The 23,081-nt window shown below is 37.4% G+C and overlaps 1 protein-coding gene across 2 annotated transcripts in view; it reads right to left on the minus strand.

Annotated features, from left to right (window-relative positions):
- Positions 1 to 1,874: 1,874 nt before the first annotated feature.
- The window catches only part of CCDC150 (coiled-coil domain containing 150), an 88,075-nt gene continuing 66,868 nt past the window's right edge, over positions 1,875 to 23,081 (minus strand). The window contains exons 17-28 of one of the 2 annotated variants that reach the window (XM_032278788.1): positions 22,562 to 22,624; positions 17,023 to 17,151; positions 15,984 to 16,153; positions 14,667 to 14,760; positions 13,704 to 13,873; positions 9,408 to 9,534; positions 6,387 to 6,581; positions 5,910 to 5,978; positions 5,653 to 5,814; positions 4,827 to 4,913; positions 2,522 to 2,641; positions 1,875 to 2,233 (exon numbers count right to left, since the gene is read on the minus strand). In XM_032278788.1, the coding sequence (XP_032134679.1) occupies positions 2,117 to 2,233; positions 2,522 to 2,641; positions 4,827 to 4,913; positions 5,653 to 5,814; positions 5,910 to 5,978; positions 6,387 to 6,581; positions 9,408 to 9,534; positions 13,704 to 13,873; positions 14,667 to 14,760; positions 15,984 to 16,153; positions 17,023 to 17,151; positions 22,562 to 22,624 (1,503 nt within the window). In that variant the 3' untranslated portion in view covers positions 1,875 to 2,116. Of the gene's footprint in view, positions 2,234 to 2,521; positions 2,642 to 4,826; positions 4,914 to 5,652; positions 5,815 to 5,909; positions 5,979 to 6,386; positions 6,582 to 9,407; positions 9,535 to 13,703; positions 13,874 to 14,666; positions 14,761 to 15,983; positions 16,154 to 17,022; positions 17,152 to 21,607; positions 23,036 to 23,081 lie in introns of those variants that run through there. The other variant, XM_032278789.1, reaches the window with a different exon arrangement.

Consider the following 23,081-nt stretch of genomic DNA (forward strand, 5'->3'; position numbering starts at 1 on the left):
ATACCACCACAGTAAGAATTAAGTTTCAACATGAATTTTGGAGGGGACACATTCAAACCATAGAACCAAAGTAGTTATAGGTAATAAAATAAGCCATGAATTATTTTCTTTTTCCAACCAGAGAGGTGTATGCACCAGTGCTAACACTTCATATGTACCTTGGTTAACAAAATAGTTGTTTGATGTCTGTTGTTCAGTCTCAAATGCTTCTACAGAGCCACTGAACTAACATATGATGTTATAAGCACCAAAGGGGCACAAAGAATAAAACATTTACATCCTCCCAAAAAGACTGTTTAGAAGCCATGAGAATAAGCAGCTAGTTTTAACTACCAGTTTTTACCAGTTTTTAACTTGTCCACTAGATCAATGCCAACTTGCCTTTTTTCCCTTTTTGAGACAGAACTTAGCTCTGTTGCCCAGGCTGGAGCGCACTGGCATGATCTTGGCTCACTATAACCTCCAGCTCCTGGGTTCAAGTGATTCTTGTGCCTCAGCCTCTCAAGTAGCTGGTACAACAGGTGTGCACCACCAAACCTGGCTAATTTTTGTATTTTTAGTAGAGACAGGCTTTCACCATGTTGGCTAGGCTGGTCTCGAACTCCTGGCCTCAAGTGATTTTCCTGCCTTGGCCTCCCAAAGTGCTGGGATTACAGGGGTGAGCCGCTGCACCCGACCAACCTGCCTTTTTGTACATGCTTTTACAAACCTGAAAACCAGTGAGAGTCCTTTCTTCCTAAGGTCAAACAGAAATGGACCCACTCCAATTTACATGTTCCTGAATGTGATCAATGAATAGTCTCACTCTAGTAACCACACTCTATAGATTTTGATATGAATTCCATTATTTCCAAAAAACCTATATGAGATTAACAGTCTGCTCTGCTCAAAGACTGTGCCTGAACAACAGGTTCTCCCTTACTATATAGTAAGCAATAAATTCAGCTTTGTCTTTTATATCAGATGTTGAGTGGTAGGCTCATCAACCTTTGACAGTCTTATATTTGATATTATTTCCAGTTTCATGATTGCTTACTTGATTTAGGTCCTGATAATATCAGCAGCAGCTATGATTACTTGAGTATTAATTAAGCCAGGTATTATGCCATCCACTTACATATGTTAAATCTGGATTACCTAATCCACCACTCAACATCTGAAATAAAAAGACAAAGCTGAACTTATTGTTTAATTACAGTAAGGAAGAGCTATGTTGGTCAGGCATAGTCTCCCTGAGCAGAACAGACTGCTGCATTCTATAACTTTTTTAATGACCAAGCAAGCTGTAAACATAATCTCTGAAATGCCTTATTTGAGAACAGAGATATTAGCCTTTTAAAAGATATGCTGGGCCAGGCATGGTGGCTCATACCTGTAATCCCAACACTTTGGGAGGCCAAGGTGGGCAGATCACGAGGTCAAGAGATCAAGACCATCCTGGCTAACATGGTGAAAACCGATCTTTACTAAAAATACAAAAATTATCTGGGTGTGGTGGCGCATGCCTGTAGTCCCAGCTACTCAGGAGGCTGAAGCAGGAGAATCGCTTGAACCTGGGAGGTGGAGGTTGCAGTGAGCCAAGATCGTGCCACTGGACTCCGGCTTGGCAACAGAGCAAGACTCCATCTCAAAAAGAAAAAAAGATATGCTGGTAATTACCCAACTCAGAAGTAAGTTTACAAGACAGTAAGGAGTCTACCATTTTTCACACAATTCTATTTCCAGGAATTATCTACTACATGTTGCAGTAGGACACATCATTGAAACAAAGTATCATATCATTTAGTAGCAATATCATTTAGAACCTTGCTAAAAGCTTTTTTATAAAACATACTTGTTAGAAAAACAGACAAGAATCATGCAACACCATCTCCTATCATTCAACAAATTAACATAAATTTATTGGGCGGAAAATGTGAAAAGGGACACACACAAAAAAAGGAGTAGTTTTGTACTAATATAAGAGTTCATAAAATTATAAACTCAGGTCTGAAATCTTCAGCCCACATCAAAGACTTCACGTTCTTATGACTGTAGAAACAGGACAGCCCTGGCTGCTGGGCTCATGGAATCATGGAGTGGAGCTATACATGAAGAAGTGCCCTTGTCAAGGACATCACTTCCTCTGTACCTCAGAATGATACTTCTTAGGCATGGGCCTAAGATTCTGTTTTTTCTCCCATCGACGCAGAACACATTGACTGGACATGACATCATGTCTTACATCTTGGTCCTGTTGGAAAGAAAATACACCTAACACTGACTGTTCAAAGCTAACTGCAGCAATCTGTACCTGTTTTGCCTCTATACATGTCCTTTATTCATGAAAACAGGTGATTTTAATCTAAAAAGTCTGTGACAGGTGGAACTTTGTAAGAAAAAAAACTGGTTTCCTAGCATTAGTGTAAAGAAATGGAAGATGAATGGAGAGAATAGTGAGATGACGACAGAACTTCGGTAATTAGAAATCTGAGAAGCAACAAGTAGAAAATTGTTTAAGACATCCATGTCTTAATCTTACCTCTTCCTGACACCTGTCTTCCCCGGAAGGCCTCTGTAACCGGTTTTTTGTCAGCTCAAGTTGTAGACCATCAAACCTGTGCTTAAACCAGCGATGAGCTTCTTCCAGGTTAGCTGTTATCTGAACATATAAATGTCACCATTAAAAGACACAAAGAAAGTTACAAGTATTTTTTGTAATATTAGTTGCAGACTTTTTACTTAGAAATTAAAAGACCCAAATTCTGACTGCATGTTCTTTGCAACCTATTTGCACAACATACTTAACAACCTACACGTGAGAGTAATTTCTGAGTGAGGGGTTAAAGAATGCATTGATGGTGTTGGGAAAACTGGCTAGCAATGTGCAGAAAGCAGAAACTGGACCCCTTCCAGTCACCTTACACTAAAATTAACTCCAGATGGATTAAAGAGTTAAACATAAAACATAACACCATAAAAACAATAAAAGAAAACATAGGTAAAACCATCCAGGACATAGGCATAGGCAAGGACTTCATGACTAAAACACCAAAAGCAATGGCAACAAAAGCCAAGATAGACAATTGGAATCTAATTAAAATTCAGAGCTTCTGTGCAACAAAAGAAACCATCATTAGAGCGAACCGGCAACTAACAGAATGGGAAAAAATTTTTGCAATGCAATTTACCCATCTGACAAAGGGCTAATACTCAGAATCTACAAAGAACTAAAAGACATACAAGAAAAAAAAACCCCATTGAAAAGTGGGCGAAGGATATGAACAGACACTTTTCAAAAGAAGACATATATGAGGCCAACAAACATATGAGAAAATGCTCATCATCACTGGTCATTAGAGGAATGCAAATCAAAACCACATTGAGATACCATCTCACACCAGTGAGAACAGCAATCATTAAAAAATCTGGAGACAACAGATGCTGGAGAGGATGTGGAGAAATAGGAACACTCCTACACAGTTGGTGGAGTGTAAATTAGTTCAACCATTGTGGAAGACAGTGTGGCGATTTCTCAAGGATCTAGAAACAGAAATTCCATTTGACCCAGCAATCCCATTACTGGGTATATACCCAAAGAATCATAAATCATTTTACTGTAAAGACACATGCACACGTATGTTCATTGCAGCCCTGTGTACAATAGCAAAGACCTGGAACCAACCCAAATGCCCATCAATGATAGACTGGACAAAGAAAATGTGATACATATACACCATGGAATACTATGCAGCCATAAAAAACGATGAGTTCGTGTCCTTTGCAGGGACTTGGATGAATCTGGAAGTCATCATTCTCAGCAAACTGACACAAGAACAGAAAACCAAACACCACATGTTCTCACTCATAGATGGGTGTTGAGCAGTAAGAACACATGGACTCAGGGAGAGGAGCATCACACACTGGGGGCAGTAGAGGGGGTAGGGGAGGGACAGCAGGGGGTGGGGAGGGATAACATGGGGAGAAATGTTGGATATAGTATACACCTAAAGTAAAATAAAAAATAAAAAGAATGCATTGCAGACTTGCTGCTTTTCATGTATTTGTTAATGTTTCCTGGATGTGAAGTAATATAAGAGAGGACCCAGGAGAAAATTAAGAATGAAAGTACAAGATGTCTTTGAAAATGAAAAAATATATAAAAGACTCTTAAGAATGTAGTAGTTTATGAGCCAGGTGTGGTGGTTCATACCTGGAATCACAGCACTTTGGGAGGCCAAGGCTGGTGGATCACCTGAGTCCAGGAGTTCAAGACCAGCCTGGCCACATGGTGAAACTTCATCTCTAAAAAAAAATAAAATAAATTAGCTGGGCATGGTGGTACACCATGCACTCCAGCCTGGTGATAGAAAGAGACTCTGTTTTTAAAAAAAAAAAAAAAAAGTATGATTTTGAAATACTCCACAAAAGGCCAATTTAAGTTTAGAATACAGAAAACAAATACACAAATTAGTTAATTAGGGACTACTTTACTTTTTTAGTTATTGATTGATTGAACAAAGAGCATCTACTTTCAGAACGGTCATGCCAAATAATAATGCGTTAAAATCCACACACATGCTGGACTTCCCTTATATTTAGTAGGGAGACTTGGACTTCAGGTTTAATATTTTAGCATTGTTATCTACCATCTATCATCAAGACACAGACCCCTAATCTAAAAATCACTCTTTACAATAGAGACTACACTTAGGAAGTTACTGGTTCTTGCCTATTGCATTCCTGACAACTATGTTAATGAAGGATTTCACATTGACTTGGGTTGTTTCAGGGTTGCTGTGTTGAAGGAAACATGTCCAAGTCTGGCTTGTCTGGGTCTGGCTCACCTGTTCTGATTCGACACTGGCTTCTTTCAGTTTATTCTCTGTTGCCTCTTTACATTTCTTCAGGTGTCTGACAGTTTCTTCTAATTTCTGAAAATGTGATACAAAGATTTTTATAAACTTCCAATGTGCCATCGGAGCCAAATGCTTCACTATTATAACAAATGGGCAACCAAAGATAAAAGTAGGATGGAGTGCCTTCTAACTTCAGGTGCTGCCAACATATGAGATGAAAACTGTGATTTTCAGTTTAGCCCATAGTCTACATATGTGGATATGATTATACATTTTGATTTTTCAGTTATGGATTCTGTTGAGGAAAGTGATTAATCTCTTTTCAGAACTGGGAAGATACTTTTCATGACAAACCCTATTGGAAGACAAGAGCTCAGAGATCTCTTGAAGTCCCTTTTCAGTGATATGATGTTACGCTTTTTATTCATTTAGGAATACCTAAGAGTCCTGTAACAGCAACAGGTGTATCTGTGCTAGGAGAAGAAATAAGGTGTATAAAGCTCCTGAAAGGCTATAAAATTCAGTTCAGAGTAATAAGTCTTACTTAGGTAACTGATACTTTACATATGTAAGCTCTAAATGTTCTTTAAAAATTGACGTGACTTTTATTAAACTGAAAACGGAGAACATTTGCCACATTCAAACTACGGCCTTCTTCCTCCATACTGTTATTCTAAGGACTTAGCTAAGATAAACAATTTGTAAATGTGTGTTGTCTTCTGTAGACTCTAGAAAGTCTAGGTCCAATACTGCTGGGCTTTGGCACATGCCATTTGCTGATCATCCTTAAAATAAATCTTAGGAAACCTTTCACCTGGCACCGATTCTCTAGCTCCTGCCTTATTTTCCGCTCTGCTTCTAGGTGCTGCTCCTGTTGTTTATTCCGTACTGAGGCATCATATTGGCTCTTGGCCAACATCTGCATCTCTTTCTGCAGGTTAGTCATTTCACACACGAATCTCTGGATACTCAAAGACTGGAAGAATACAAAGATGGAGACATTTAGTGAACACCCTCCAAGTTTGAGATTTTGCATGACAGGTAAACATAGAGTATATGGAAATCATCTACCTGTTCAAAGTTTTTTTTCTGATACTGATCCTTAATTAGCTCCATTTGCTTCAATTCTGTTTCTATTTGCTAAAAGTAAATGGAAAGTAACATAAAAAGATGATCAGTGGAAAAACTGGCTTGCTCTTTTTGCCTATGGGATGACAGACAGAGTCCAATATGAGACCCAAAGTTACCAGTTCCTGCTGAGCTTTCTTTCCCATCTGGCCCACTGATCCTGAAAGAGTAAAGTCCAATACAATCAACACGGAAGGGACAGTTGGGGAGCCAGAATGTGACACTGGCAGCAAATGAGAAATCAAACATTTACACAGCAGTGTCTCCACTGAAAAAAGAGTCTCCCCAAAGGCAACTGGCTGTAACTCCCAGAGAAAACATGGAGTGGGTAGGGTTCTAAAACCTGTCTTCCCCAGATACCACTGACTGCCCACATCCTCACAGGGTACCCAGGAAGTGAGAAGAAGTTTCTCTTATAACCTTCATCCTTTCTATATTCTGAGCATTATTCGCCTTAGCTGACAAGTGGAGCTTAATTTGGGCCTTCTGATTCTTTATTTTCTCCTTGTTACTTTCTAGCATTTTTTCTAGCTCTGCAAGTTTCTGTCGCAGCTCTCGGTTGGTCCGGGACACTTCCACTGATCTGAAGTTAGCTTCATCAAGGGCTTTCTTCAGCTTAAAACACAAGGGAAAAAATTGAAACATTTTTACTTTCCATTAAGAGAATCTCACTTAGTTTTGTCCTATTTTTTTGTCTTTGGATCTTTCTTTTTAAAAGGAGCATTAGTATGGCAATAATGTCTGATTAAGCAGATTTATGGAGTAACAGACCAAGTGGTTTTCACAATTTTTATCACTAAAGAACAAAATCTTTCTTGGAATAAAGAATGTAAATGTATATTCAGTATTTGCATTTTAAGAGCCTGGCTTTGGAGTCAGATTTCAGTCCAAATATCAGCTTCACCACTTACTAGCTCAGTGTTTTGAGGCAATTAACTATCTTAAGCCTCAGGTTCATCATCTGAACGGTGTGTGTATAGCCTAACTCATAGGATACAAATAACAAATAAGATCATATAGAGAAAGAAGTAGAGTCTGGCACACAATAATTACTCTGTGATTATCATGCTATAAGCTCTTCTCTTTCTGTCATTTGTAACCTCAGTCTGAAGAAATGAAAATGAATTATATGGCAGTTTCTATAAATATCTGTCAGCTATTGACTGCCATGGCACACATTTTTATAATTTTGTTTTTTGTTCTTAAGGATTTTAATTTCTCTTGTGAAAAAAACTGCAAAGTTACTTAAATAATTTTACAGAGTTCCGTCCTTCTAATATGCTGTTAAAGCAGTGCCACTTGAAAACTTTAGGAGCAAGAGGTAGTTGAGAAGGGAGAAAACAGGAAGGTGGTATTCTCTATGGCTGGCAGCATTTAAAACAGCAAAGAGTGAAGTCAAGGGTAGTCTGTACCTTTTCTCTCTATACTAGTCCCTTCTTTTAGATCCTAACTTTACAGTCTTTTATTACTACCCAACTAACTTTCTGTTAGACAGTCCACTGTTTCAATCACAGCCTTTCTAAAACTGGATAAGCCCTAACAACTATCATTTACTTTGTACTGATTAAGTTTCAGGCACTGCGATAATTACTTTACAAATGCTTTCCCATTTAATTCTCAAAACAAACTTGGAAAGTAGTTGTGATGGTTTACATGTTACGATTGAGGAAACTGAAACTCAGAAATTAAGTCACTTATTCAGACAATAAATTAATACACAGTAAGATGCAGAGCTGGGACTCAGGCAGCGCTCTGTGAGCCTATCGGTGCTGCCAACTTCTCACTGCTGTCACCCTTTCACTGTTCTTCACTGTCACTGATACTTCTTTCAAAGGATTTCAGTTTTGTAATTATTCTCAACTAAAGGTACACTTCTACAGTTAGCACATCTTTATGTTCCCTAATTCTTCTATAAAAAGCAGAATTTGCTTTTTATAACATTTATATTTATATAGTGCTTTGCAATTCACAAAATTGTTTTATATACCATTATTTGAGTTTGATTTTGTGAATAGTTTCCATCAACTGCAACTACTAAATGTAACAAATTTGGTGAAACACAGACCATCCATGCCAACCAAGGAATTATTTTAATCCCTCCCTCTCCATGATACAACATTTAATGTCTGTCTGATGATTTTTCTTTTTTTGAGATGGATTCTCACTCTTGTCGCCGGAGCTGGAGTGCAGTAGTGCGATCTCAGCTCACTGCAACCTCCTTCTCCTGGGTTCAAGTGATTCTTATGCCACAGCCTCCTCTGAGTAGCTGGGATTATAGCGCCTACCACCGTGCCCGGCTAATATTTTGTAGTTTTAGTAGAGATGGAGTTTCACCATGTTGGCCAGGCTTGTCTCAAACTTCTGACCTCAGGTGATCCACCTGCCTTGGCCCCCCAAAGTGCTGGAATTACAGGGGTGAGTCTCCTTGCCCAGCCTGTTTGATGATTTTTCTATTGGCTTTTCTCTATTTTTCAACTGAACTACTTTGCTTGGCCCTAATCATTCTCAAATTAACTGTTATAGTTTTCTTGAGCCTCCATGCCTCCAGTTTCTTTTTATTCTTCTCTACTGTATTCTGCTGTTACATTAACCTTCCTAAACTCATGCTTCTATCTTGCCACCCCCTGCTCACTCATAAGTAGTACTCCATCTCTACTTAAGAGTTCACATCCAACATTTCCATAACTAAGGCCATCCATCAGGTGGTTCCATGTAAGTTAACACTCTTTCTCTAACATTTTCCAAAGTCTCTGCTCTAATCAAGACAGGCTACTTTTCATCTGCTAACATGTCCTGTTCATTTTTGTAAGTAAGCTTGGCCTGTGCTGTTTTGTAAGGTGTCCAGCCCTGTCATCTCTGCTAGTCTCAATCCTGTACTCTCATTAAGCTTTCCTTCTTCTATCAACCAAATGGCCTAAAATAAACTTTCTCTTACTTTGAATTCCTTCAAAATTGCACACAGCCTCTAGCTACACAAGAAAGTTCTCTGATGTTTTCCCTATTTGCCTCATGTCCAGAGTGGAGATCACAAACAAGGGTCATTTGGCACACACAAGGGCATGGACCATATCTTCTACTGTTTTCCCTGTCTCTCTCAGGAAATGGTAGATGCAGAATAGATGCCAGTTAAGTGAACTGAGAAGAGAGATGATTTCATTTCTGTCTATGACATGGCAGTCTCCTTATTCCTCTATCCCTCTTGGTTATCACTCTGATGGAAAATCTCCTATCAAGGTACTCCTTTGTTGGGCAGAGAATTATCTGTCAGAACTTTTTTCCTGTGTGTTGCTTTACAGAGAGGTCTCAATTACATCTGGCTTGCTGGTCAAAAGGGGATGAGAAGAGTCAAAGAACAACTGCAGCCATTCTCTGAAATCTTGGAGCTGCTTATCCTCCTAAGAGGCATTCACCAAGACAGAAACTTTTCTCATGACTCTATACCTCAGCCACTTCCCGTTGTGCCACTTTCTTTGCAGTTTCTCTCTCGGTTTGAAACTGCTTTCTTAGAGTTTCTATGTGTTCAGCATGCAATTCTGCTTCCACTTTGGACTCTTCAGTCATCCGTTCTCTGTTTTGAAGAAAAGAGGTGAGAAGTCACCTTTAGAAATCACTTTAAGAGGTAAGAAAGTTTTGGAGGGGAGTGTCCAACTCTAAAAGGTGTGTGATTTATAAACAAGCAGCCTATCAGTGGCCTGGTGAACCTCACTAATTTGGAGCTCATTAACAGAAGAAAAAAGAAGTGAATTTACCTGTAATATTAAAAAACATTAATTCTATGTAAAGAGATCCAATCAAATGAGTAAAAAACTCAACGTCAAAGAAAAATATTAGAGGAAGCAGAAATACTTTATTTGTTTTTGTCTTTTCTCAAACAAAACCATTATTTGCACAGCATTGTATTTTGATTTTCTTAATAACTTTCTAAATTGCCTTTAGATTTATTCTGTTTATTATAGTAAAGCGATTAAGACTATGGGTTTTGGAGTCAGCCTGCTGCTGCCGCCTGTATTGTAATCTCAGCTCTAGTAAGATGGTATCTTTTGGCTGGCAGCTATTTACCATTTAAATATTAACTTCTAATAATATTGTTCCTTTTCTTTAAACTGAGAGCTTTAAATTAGATCAGCATTCCTAACTTGAACTCCTTGTTCAAGACCCATGGTTAATCTTCTGATAATGTGGGAATTCCCTGAAATAATATGCAAAATCTGTATGCGTGTGTGAGGGGGTATAGCTGAGTCCATAGCTTCTGACTTTTAAAAGGATAAATGACTCCAAAAAGGACTTAATGGACTTAAACAATTACTAGCCTTCTTCCAGCTTTAACATTCCCTGAACTAGCTGATAATGAATTACTCTATGATTACTCTTGAGTTACTGGTTATTTCTCAAAGGGTAAGAGGAGCCTGCCCTGACATGAAATCGACTTCATTTTCCCTCTCTCTCCTGGTCATCTCTTGCTCTTATTTGGATAATATATCCATGTTCTCCATGTGTCTCTAAAAGCACATCTACTAAAGGATTCAGTCTGTCCACTTGGCAGCATTCATTGGGCTTGGTCTTACAGACTTGCAGGTAGTAACTGCAACTGTCCCCTCCAGTCCCCCAGGCAGGAATGTATCAATAAACTTTGGCACATCACTTCTAAAAAGTTGCTGAAGCCTGTCCTCAAGGCACAGCATAAAGGGATGGAAGACCCTGAAGTCACTAGGGATAATGATGGTTCTTTCTTACATTCCCACATTCCTCCCCATGCCCACGTCAATCTGGAAAATGAGCAAAAAATTCATGGAGCTATAGAAAGAGAACAAAACCATCATTTGTACAGTACTGCATTTTGATTTTCATATAACTTTCTAAATTGCCTTTAAATTTATTGTGCTTATTATATCAAAATGATTAAGACTCTACGTTTTGGAGTCAGCCTGCTGCTGCCTGGATCCTAATCCCAGCTCTCATAAGATAACGTCTGTCCTTGAGTATGGTACACCTACTTCCCCTGCTTGTTTCCTTATCTTCAAAATGGAAATAATAACACTAACCACCATCATAGAGTAATAGTTTGTACCAAAGGAAATAATGCATGTGTAGTCCTTAGCATATTACCTGACATATCATGATCATGTAACAAATATTAACTATTGTCATCATCATCATCATCTAGCTCTAAAAATTCAAATTCTAAATTTTAGATTTTTAAATTTTTTATTAACTTTAATTTTTAATTTAAAAATGTCTCTCAAGTCTGTACTTCTGCCCTAAGCCCCTACATAGCACTTCAACTCTTACTTTCTTCTTCTTTTTACTGTGGTAAGAACATTTAACCTGAGATCTACCCTCTTAATAAATTTTAAGCAAACAATATAGTGTTGTTCACTATAGCCTAGCCCTGTGTTACACAGCAGATCTCTAGAATGTATTCATCTTGCTTTTTTTTCTTCTAAGGAAAATCGCAAACCATCTACCAATCAGCCTCCTCAGCAGTCTTCTGAAGACTCACCCAGCTTCTGCTTCCCTCTAAACCCAAAGGAAGAAATATCCAACCTCATCTCTAAAGATAACCCTTCTGCTTATCCTCTCTCTTGTTCTCCAGTTCAGTCGAGTTCTTTCCCATACTTTTTAATCATGGTCCAGTTCCTCTCATTCTAAAAACAGGACAGCAGCAGAATAACTTTTCTTTATGTTATGCTCTTGAGCTGCTATACAATCTTCTTTACCTTCACCATTGTCCTCCTTGCCTGCCTTTCCTCATCTATTACTTACTCTTTGTTATCTCTGATATCTATAGAAAATGGCCATTTGGAGGATGAGCGGTAGATATCTGTTGCAAAACCCAGTGGCTTCCTCTCTGGTCTCTGACTCTGCAGCATATGACTCACTTTTTGTTTGCCTTTGGTGATATTACATTCTCCCAATTCTTTCCTTACCTCCACTAAATGCTCCTTTTCTGGATCCTTCTGTGGCCTCTGTTCCCCTTCTACCTGAAATGCAGCACATCTCCAAGTTCTGACCTCGGTTCTCTCTCTATACTTTGCCCGTGGCAGTCTAACCCATTCCAAGACTTTATCTTTTATCTTTTTTTTTTTTTTGAGATGGAGTCTTGCTCTGGTGCCAGGTTGGGGGTTTCACCATGTTGGCCAGGATGGTCTCGATCTCCTGGCCTTGTGATCTGCCCACCTCAGCCTCCCAAAGTGCTGAGATCACAGGCGTGACCCATCACGCCTGGCCTTTAGCTTTTATCTTTATAGAGATGAATTCCAACTAGCAGCCTCTTAGAACTAGGCCTACATTTCTAAATCTGTTAAATAACCACCTGAAACTCAACAAGTTCTCCAAAACCTGCTCTGTCTTCCTAAGCTTGTGCACTGATAAGCACAGTTCTGCATATGATTTTAGGAGGTTCACAGATCTCAAGCAGCATGATTTACCTATGATGAAAATACAAACTATTATCATAAGCAGTGACATAAAGGTAAATTCTGAAGCAAATGCTGCAAGGAGACCTCTAACTCTCACCTCATGCTTTTACTGTGAATTCCTAACCATGGTTTTTTCTTTTTTCTTTTTGGTTTTGTTTGTTATAAGCGGTAGTAGTAGGAACTACATTTTATAGTTACCTAAGTAATTTTCAGGCTTTTGAAACAGTTACTAACCATCTAAATCATAATTACCTAAACTGACACTGAAGAGTTTTAAATGATGCTGCCAACCATTACATAAACACAGTAAGGCAAAATCTTAAGGCAGTAACATTTCAGCTGACTATAAAATTTGCAGAGATCATATATCTGGAAAATACTGTCTTTGTTTCAGCTTATACCTCTTTCCTCTATCAGTATGCTCACTAAATGAAAAGAATAAATATCTAGGCCAGGAACAGCAGCTCATGCCTATAATCCCAGCATTTTGGGAGGCCGAGGCAGGTGGATTTTGAGCCCAAGGGTTTGAGACAGCCTGGGCAACATGGAGAAACCCTATCTCTAAAAAAAATACAAAAAAATTAACCAGGTGTGGTGGTACATGCCTATAGCTCCAGCTACTGAGGAGGCTCAGGTGGGAGAACTACTTGAGCCATGATCACACCACTGCACTCCAGCCTGGGCAACAGAGTGAGACCCAGTCTCAAGTAAATAAATAAATAAAAATACATAAAGGAATAAAGATCTATGTGCCCACTGTATTTCCATTAAGTATAAATTTTCACAGAATGCTATTAATATATAAATAATATCTACCTATGTATAATTTAAGGTAAAACTTTAGTCATTTGATCTGAACTGGATAGGTCTCATCTAACTAATCTCCAGTCAAAACTGAAAACATTTAATGGCTTAACATCTGCTTAGATTGAGTCATTCCCCCCAGGCTGATGTTTTTTCTTGTCTAAATCGCGCTTTTAAAGAACATATAAGCTGTTAATAGAAAAGCCTTGGCAGAAACATGTGAATGTCTCTTCTAATCAATATTCTTTAAGTTTTGGTTTAACCTTCATGTAAAACAGCAGCTTGATAGTGGATGAAGGAAAAGCTGAGAAGGAAGTCAAATGAGCATGCTCTAGCCAGCTATTATCTGCTGGTGCTCAGCTATGCCGGATCCTTAACATGGCTCTGCTGGGAGTACTAGTTCAAAGTAGGAGAAAAGGGTTTAACTGATTTATGTGAATGAACTATTTATGTGAATGTGACTTACTCCTCCAGAGGCACTTCCCTAATTTTACTGTGACTATACTGCTCTTACTTGAAGGTTTCCAAATTCTGTCGCTCAAGTTCTTTGCTTTCTAATTGCTCTTGCATATGATCTAGCTTTGTTTGCAGATGATTATTTGTCTGGAGAGCTTGTTCCAGACTCATAGCCAGTTTCCTGTTGTCTTCTCTAGCTACATCTAGAGCTTTTTGTAGAGATTCAATCTGAAAGAGAAGAATGTTTTCAATTCCACTGTAACAAAGAGATGCAAGAAGTTCATAACACTGTGTAATCACTCCTCACATTCTAACATCAAATGCTACTGAAACAATTAGATGGAACCAGAAGCAAAGATTCCAGGTGCCTGGAATATATATATAAGAACTTATTACAGACATTCCTTAGGAAACCCTTAGAAGCCAACGGGAAAGGTATGCTCCATTAGTCAACAGAGAGCTTTGGTAAACAGACCCACCTTAATTTATCCTAATTTTTAAAATTTTAAACTAAATATCCCTTCCTGATCCTATGACCTTCTGGTCTCACTCCCTAGAGGAAAAAAAAAGACCTGTCAACTGTTCCTTATAGATTCCTACAGAAAAAAACCTTATTTATTAAATATCCATGTGTATTTTATATGTGCATATAGATATATATACAGGTATGTACACATGCCCGTAAGCACATGTGTGTAGGTGACTCCTTATTAATAGTGGGATCACTCTAGCTGCTTGTGACAGATTATAAGTTATTTTCTAAGCCTATGAACTTCTGAAGTCATCTGTGCATTAATAAATGAATAAAAATGCAGATCATATAAGACAAACAGATTAGTCATTATTGTGGTACTAGTTTGCCAACAAGTGACTCATTGTAAGACAGGTCAATTTCCCATCGGTGGGTATGTCACTGTCCAAAACTCAGACTTGACTGAAAAAAAACATTTTCTCAAGAATAGTAATATCCCAATAAAACCAAAAGTATCAATGTTATCATTTTTTAAAGCCTGGCCCTGACCTCACTGTTGTGCTGGTCGTCCATGACGAGCATCCTGGCTTGCCACTGGTCCACTTCAGCTTCCAGCTTCTGCACCCTCTGATGATTGAGATCCCTAAAAACAGAAAACACAGAAAGAGTGACGATAGAAAAGAATCATGTAGGAATGATACCACTTGGGAGTTCTTCTAAGAAGCTGAAACAGATGCTCAAAATATCTGAGAGTTCATAGATGACAATTAGTACCCTTAGCTTCAGGTTAAGAAACTAAGGCTCGGCTGGTCCGAGTGCAGTGGTGTTTACAACTAATTGATCACAACCAGTGACATATTTCTTTGTTCCTTCTCCACTCCCACTTCTTCACTTGACTAGCCTTAAAAAAAAAAAAAAAAAGAAAGAAAGAAACTAAGGCTTCTAGGAATTAAATAACTTGTCTCATTTATAATTCAATTTGTCTTCATACATCAGGCTATCAATACATGTTTCTGACTTACTTATGAGCTGGTAATTTTATGTTATATATTTATTTTACTAGTGATATATGTCACTATAGTAAATAATTTACTATTTTACTAGTAATACATATCACTAGCAAAAAATATATCACCTTTACAAAAATTGGCTTGCTGTTGAGATTTCCACATCTATATATAACAGCCACTTATAAATTTATTGTGAATAGTAAATATTTTTAATACTATTCCCTTGACTTTTTAAAAATTCGAAGGTAATATACTTTCATACTATGTAAAAAACATAAACACAATAAAAAAATAAAACTCACTTGTTCTCTCATAACACAGAGGCAATATGCCCTATTAATCCCAGACCATTTATTCTTTAACCTAAAAAGAAATTTAATTTTTGAAACATTCTATGAAGAAATGTACTTATAAAACATGGTTAGAAGTGGTTCACAGAATGATTCACCTAAAATAACTATTAATCTTGAAACAGGATAGTAATAAATGGATAATTCAAACTAAAGTGTGTACCTAGTTTCAATTATCTTGACAATTACTACTCTGTAGAAGCAAGGACAGAATTAGGTTTACATGGTGCAGAAAGCAAGGGTAAAACAACAGTACAGCTAATGAATTTCTAGGCTATATAGTCTAGAAATTCCTTCACATTACTACATTATAGGGGCATTCTGAATTTTTGGAAATAATATTTCTAATTCTAGATTTTCTCTAATTTGGTAGTTCTCTAAACATACCATTTTACTAGATTTTTGCAAATGAAGCTACATAAAGTGTTTTCATTTATTAACTTGACACTGCTTCTTAATACAATGCAGCAATACCAATGATAGGGAAAAAAAAAAACCACAGGTACCTTTCTTTCTTGAGGCCTGCAATCTCTGAATCCCTCCGCCCAAGCTCTATTTGTACTTTCTCCAGAGCACCTTGCATCTTACTGTGAGAAGCCAGGACATTCTCCAACATGATTGTGACTTTGCAGTTGTCTTCTTTAGCCTCCGCCAATTGTCGCTGAAAGTTTCCCACCTAACAGAAAATGAAACAACACAAAGACATTTGATCCTTTCTGGTTACTCTTTTGCTTGTGGATCCTATTACTCCTGCTTTCCCATTACTATGGAAAGCAGGCAAGCAGACACAGTAGGATGTTAAGGGGAAAAATTAAAGTATATTTTATTTTTAGGTGGTTTCTTAAGTTACTGTTGAGAAAAAGAAAAGCTGACCCCAGATTCTATGGTGAACTCTGCAGCTTCCCAACTATGGTCATGTTACAGCAAACACATTAACCAGAGAGGCCTGACTCAGCACAACCTCCGTCCAGAGGTGATGCCAGGCTGGCCTCTTAGAAGTCTTCTGATGGGGTCAGATGGAAATAATACATCTGAAATGCATCAGAATTATCTGAGAAAAAAAGACTATAAGAGAAAGTGGAAGCTGCTGAACAATGAGGTAACTCAGAGCCCTCCTTAGAGAGGCAAAATCTAGCACTTGCTGACAAAGAGAAGTTTGGGATGTGAACTCTATTCCCACTAAACACACACACTGTTAAAGAGAAAGCATCACAGAAATCTTATATCACATTAATACAACAAAACTATAAAGGTTACTATTACCAAGATCAGTCATGTTTCAACAGAAAAAATTAGAACTTTCTCTTTTGGCATTTAAGACAGAAAGTTTAAAAAAAAATTGGGAGTTATATATATGATGTAATTTTAAGGGAAAAATTTTAAACTATTCTAAAATTATCTCTTCTCTAAAAAAAGAAATCCTCCCCTGACCAATCCTCACTCTTTCTTACTAATGGAAGCAAGAAAGCAAAACATATGGCTCATGAAAAATTTCAAAAGCGCTTCTTCTCAGTGACAGACAGTCAGAAGAGACTGATTCCTTGCCTTCTTGTTTTCCCTGTCCTCCATAGCCTCCAGGTCCTCTTTCAACTTCTGACTCTCTTTCAGGGCTGCATTACGACACTTCACTGTTCGGGACAGCTCCTCTTTACTTCTTTCAAGAATAGATTTCACCTAAGCAGAAAAAAAAAGAAACAATAAATAACAGTACAAAACATGACACATCAGTGATTAGAATAAGACATAGCAATTTAGAATCCAAATTTAAAATGTACAGTAGAATCTTATATCCTTGAAACAGTTTTAGTAGATCCATACCATCAGCTCAGATAATCATACTATTTTAAATATTACTTTTTAAACTTTTATTTCAAAACAATTTTAGGTTCACAGGATGTTGCAAATATAGTGCAGAGTCTGATGTACCCTTCATCCTGCTTCTTCGCTTTTTTTTTTTTTTTTTTTTTCAAAGATGGAGTTTTTCTCTGTCACCAGCTGGAGCCTAATGGCATGCATGATCTGGGCTCACTGCAACCTCTGCCCTCCTGCCTCAGCCTCCCAAGTAGCTGGGATTACAGGCACGCACCATCACATCCAGCTAATTTTTGTAATTTTAGTAGAGATGGGTTTCACCATGTTGGTCAGGCTGATCTTGAATTCCTGACCTCAGGTGAGCCGCCCAACTTGGCATACCAAAGTGCTGGGATTATAGGCGTGAGCCACTGCATGCAGCCCCTTTATCCTACTTCTAATGGTGACATCTTATATTGCTGTAGTTCAACAACAAAACCAGGAAATTGACATACATAAATTGTTAACTTGATTAACTAGATTACATAATTTATTCCATTTTGCCATTTTTTTCAACTTTCATTCATGTGTATTCGTGTGTGCATGTGCATGCACACAGTTCTATGCAATTTGATCCTATTTACATATTCACGTGACCACTACCACCACAGTCAAGACACAGAACTGTTCCATCACCAGAGAATTCCCTTGTGCTATCTCTGTATTCACACTTCCCTCCAAAAACCCATCCTGTCCTCTGGCAACCACTAATTTGTACTCTTTTCTTTCCCACACTACAGTGATGTACAGTTCTCTATTTCTATAGTTCTGTCCTTTCAAGAATGTTACTTTAGGCCGGGCACCGTGGCTCATGCCTGTAAATCCCAGCACTCTGAGAGGCAGAGGTGGGTGGAACATGAGGTCAGGAAATAAGAGACCAACCTGGCCAACATGGTGAAACCCCGTCTCTACTAAAAATACAAAAAAAAAAAAAATTTAGCCAAGTATGGTGGTGGGCACCTGTAATCCCAGCCACTAGGGAGGCTGAGGCACAAGAATCTTTGAACCCAGGAGGGAGAGGTTGCAGTGAGCCAAGATTGCACCACTGTACTCCAGCCTGGCGAGAGAGTGAGACTATGTCTTAAAAACACAAGAATGTTAAACATTTAATACATTTTTGAATAGGTAACATACGGATTTTTTAACAGCTTTACTGAGGTATAAGTGACATATAATAAGCTACATATACTTAAAGTATAAATTTTGATAAGTTTTGACATAAGACTTTGAAACCATAATTAAGATACTGAACATTTCCATTATCTCCAAAAGTTTCCTTATGCTCCTTTATAATCTCCCCCTTCTGTTTCTCTTCCCACACTCCTACTGATTCTCACAAGTAATCACTGATCTGTTATTTGTCACAATAGATTAGCTTGCATTTTCTAGAATTTTATATGGAATTGTATGCACTCTTGTTTGAATAACTTCTTTCACTCAGTGTAATTATTTTGAGAGTCATTCAATCTGTCTATATTTCAATAGTTCTGTTTTTTAGTATTCTATTGTAGGGACATCACAATTTTGTTATCCATTCATTTGGTGGACACAAGTTTTTTTCAGTTTTAAGTCATTACAAATAGAACTGCTGTGAACACTTGTGTACAAGTCTTTGTGGAGACATACTTTTATTTGTCTTTGATAAATACTTAGTCGTGCACCGACTGCATCATATGGTGGTAGTATGTTTCACTTTTAAAGAAATTCCCAAAATAAATTCTAAAATGGTTGTACTAATAATAGGTGTGTGGTAGTATCCCACTGTGATTTTATTTGCATTTCCCCAATGACTGACGCTTAACCTCTTTTCAAGCACTTACTTACCAGCCACATATCTTTGCCGAAGAAAATATGTTTGAATTTTTGCCTATTCTTTTTCTTAGGTTTTCTTCTTAGTATTTAAATTTTAAAAATATATTTCAATACTTTCTGGAAACAAGGCCTAAATCAGATATGTGATTTGCAAATAATTCCTTCCAATCTGTAGCTTGTCTCTCCATTCCCTTTATGTTTCTGAAGAGCATAAGGTGTCAAACTTGATGAAGTCCAATTTATCATTTTTGTCCCTTTATGGATCATGTTTTTGATATCAAATCTAAGAAATTTTTATGTAATCTAAGATCACAAAGATTTTTTCCTATGTTTTCTTCTATAAGTTTTACAGTTTTGGGGTTTACATTTAGATCCATGATCCATTTTAATTTTTATATATTTTGTGAGGTATGGACCAATGATACTTTGTTTTTGCATATGGATATCCAATTACCCAGCACCATTTGTTGAAAACACTATCCCTTCTCTGCTCTCAGTTTTGTTGAAATGAAAACATTCATGAAACTATTTTAGATAGGTAGCACATTCACAATATTCTTAAAGTACAAAAATATTAAGTGAAAAACATCCCAGCTGCCCAGTTTCCTTCCTCAAAAATAATGTTGCCAGTTTATTATGGGTCATTTTAGAGACAGTCTATGCTTATACATGTGAATACATACATATATATATATTCTTTATCTCCCCATCCCTTTTATATCCAAATAGTAAAAATTACATACACTCTTCTGAACTTTTATTGTTTAAACTTAATAACATACACATCTTGAAGCAGTATTACAAACTATGGATACACTATTATTTAGCCAGTCTCTTATTGATGAGATTTTGGTTGCTTTCTCTGCAGCTATGAACCAACAATACTTCAGTAAGTAACCTTGTATACATGTCATGTGTACAAGCAAGTACATCAGTAGGAAAAAGTCCTAGAAGGACAATTGTAGGGTCAAAGTTGTGATAAATATTGCTAAATTGCCCTCCATAGGAAGTTGTATTGTTTTATAATCCCAATACAACAAAGAATGTTTTTTCCCCACATCTACCTCAACATTATTGAAGTCCTTAAACTTGAACATGTAACATGTAAAATACTTACTTTTTTTACAGAAAAGGATCCCAGAAGACTGCAAAGGATGGCAACTTACAGGTCCTGATAATCTACTGAATTTTGTTCTAGATAAGTACACAATATCATTTAAAAAATTCTAACAGTTTTTTAAGTGTGTATATGTGTGTGTGTGTGTGTGTGTGTGTGTGTGTGTATCAGTATGTATACACACATATACACACACGCTTATAAAAGCAAAAGTGCCACTAGATGTTTACAGAAGGAGTCTAAATAGTAGTAGTGAGGCAGGAGAATAGGGTCCTGAGGCAGAGAATTTAAGGCCAATTTGTGCTGACTTCCTAAAAGAGAAAACACCAAGGTCTGGGGGCAGGGAATCTGAGGCCATCTTGTGCTGACTTCCCGAAACTGGATCAAAAGGAAAACACCTGGGTTTGGGGACAGGGACTCTAAGTCTCCCTAATACCAACTTCCAAAAGCTAAACCAAAAGGAAAAATCCCATCTCCCCAGCAAGTAGCAAAGGATCAAGGCTAATCTCTCTACAATCCTCCCCCTTCTACCACGTCTCAGATGGAAAGGGAGAGTGCCTTGGATAGGCCTTGGGCCAGGAATGGCTATTCCTTCATCAGCATAGGAGGTCAATTCACCTCAGCCTTTAGCCACAGGCCAAATCCTTCATCCAGATAAGAGGTAGCCAATAGGGACCTCAAAAAGAGTACTTAAAACCCAGAAAACTTTGTAAACAGGCCCTTGAGCCACTTGCAGGCCCACTCCCACTGCCGAGTGCTTTCTCTTTTATTAATAAATCTCTGCTTTGGCTGCTTCCCTCCTGTTTCATTCTTTGCTACTTTGTGCGCTTTGTTCAATTCTTTGTTCAAAACACCAAGGACTGGACAACTCACACGCACAGCCCTCCTTCCAGGAACAGTAGCCCTCTCTAGAAGGTAAGCTACAGTATTTTCTATTTCTAGATATCAGGTAAAGATGAATGCTCTAACAAATTTTCTCAAGAAAATATTTTCCAAAGTTAAATTTCTTAGGGTTTCTTGAATTAAGTTATTTCTACTTGAAAATGAGGCTTTATCCAAGCATTTTAGGTCAAATGTTAAGATTAGGTAGAAAGTTTCCATTTAAAAAAAAAAATCAAAATTATATAAAATGAACTCAGTAGTTACTGTTACGCTAAATTTTCTATATCTGAAACCAATTATATGATGGCTAGGACAGTGGATTCAATCTATGTTAGTTTTTTTCTGTTTGTTAAAAACCTTATTCCCTTGTTACTCATTTCTTCAAGCATTATCTTTCTGGACTGTTAATACTTCATTCTTGTATAAATTTAAATTTTTCTTAAGACTTAATTTGTGGTCTTCACTTACCGAGTCCCGTTTAAAAAAATGTGGTGATTCATCATTTACTAAAGGTCTTGAGGCAAGAATCTCTATTTTGCCTTCCAGTCTTCCCTCCATGGTTTTAATAGCATTCAAAAGAGTCTTTAGAGAGATCTTAGAGTCTCCAATATCCTGAGATGTTTTCATAGAAGGCAGGTTAGGTGCAAAGCTCACATGGCGTGTAGAGTTTGGAACAACACTAGGCAAACCAACTGATGACGTTCTATCCTTTATACTGTTTACATGGGACCTAGAGATTTCAGGGGATTTTGAAGATGCAGGCCTCTCTGGAGATTTCCTTTTTCTTAGAGGCATCGTCAATTATTAATAAAAACAATAAAATCAGCTAAAACCTAGAGTTACCTTTCAAGTAATAGCCACTTTACTAGGCGAACACCACAAATAGTGTTCTAGAAGGAGCCGAAATAAAAAATATATTTGAAAATGTGTTTCTTTGCTTTCAGAATGAAGAGATCACACTTTATGACCCAGTGAAGAAACAGACCTTACGCCAACTTCCCTGTCAAAGAGCCTGTCAGAGCGTGTATCTAATGAGGCCCCCCTCTAACAACTCTGTGACCTCAATGCTCATCAGCAGAGTCAAGGAGTTAGAATCCTATGAGTATTCCATTTGAAAACATATTTTAGTTCCTTGGTTACCAGGGAAGATACACAAATATCATAGACACAGAAGTTACATATGCTTTTATTAAGAGTTAACGATTTTAAAAATAACCTAATGATATGCGTGCTAAATGTGTAAATAATTGCAATTAATCATTTTCTTCTGGTAACACCTTCCTGGGGTATGTTCTTCGCTAAATGTTTTCAATATATTGCTTAACTTTTTCTATTCATTTGTTAAAATATTATGTGACCTATGAAAGGTTTTTAGCCTCAAGAGCCACCATGCTGACAAGTAAGCACCTTCACTACCAATACCTCTTTCAGGCGAGCATCTGCCTGTTGCAGGTGTACCTTCTTGGCACTGAGTTCTGAGTTTGCCTTTAATTAAAAAAAAAAACAAAGACACTTGTTCCTCACAACTGCCAAAATTTGTAAGGCTCAAGTTCAAAAAGCACTGCCTTTATGAAAGCATTTCTCACTACTTCTACTCATATTAATGCTCCCAATCAATGTTCAGTATTACAATCTATTTTTCTGAAAAGCATAATTTTCTATTCTCTAATAAAGTCTATGGAGTACATTTCCTAACTATAATAAGCAAGTTGAATGTCTCAATGCTGTGTCAGGTATCTTTACAAATTTCTGAGGCTTAGCAAAACCTTGTATCTACTAGGTGCTTTTAAAAAAGTTTGTTAAATTGAGTCAAGGGGCAGGCTATTTATCTTTCTAGGATTGCATGATAAAGTAGGGAGAAAGATGTCAATTTCTTAAAAACTAAACATAGATGAGAATGATGGTTTCCAGCTTCATCCATGTCCCTGCAAAGGACATGAAC

Source organism: Sapajus apella, unplaced genomic scaffold (assembly GCF_009761245.1).
Source record: "Sapajus apella isolate SASKATOON/1434 unplaced genomic scaffold, GSC_monkey_1.0 scaffold10, whole genome shotgun sequence".
In the NCBI taxonomy this organism is placed as follows: Eukaryota; Metazoa; Chordata; class Mammalia; order Primates; family Cebidae; genus Sapajus; species Sapajus apella.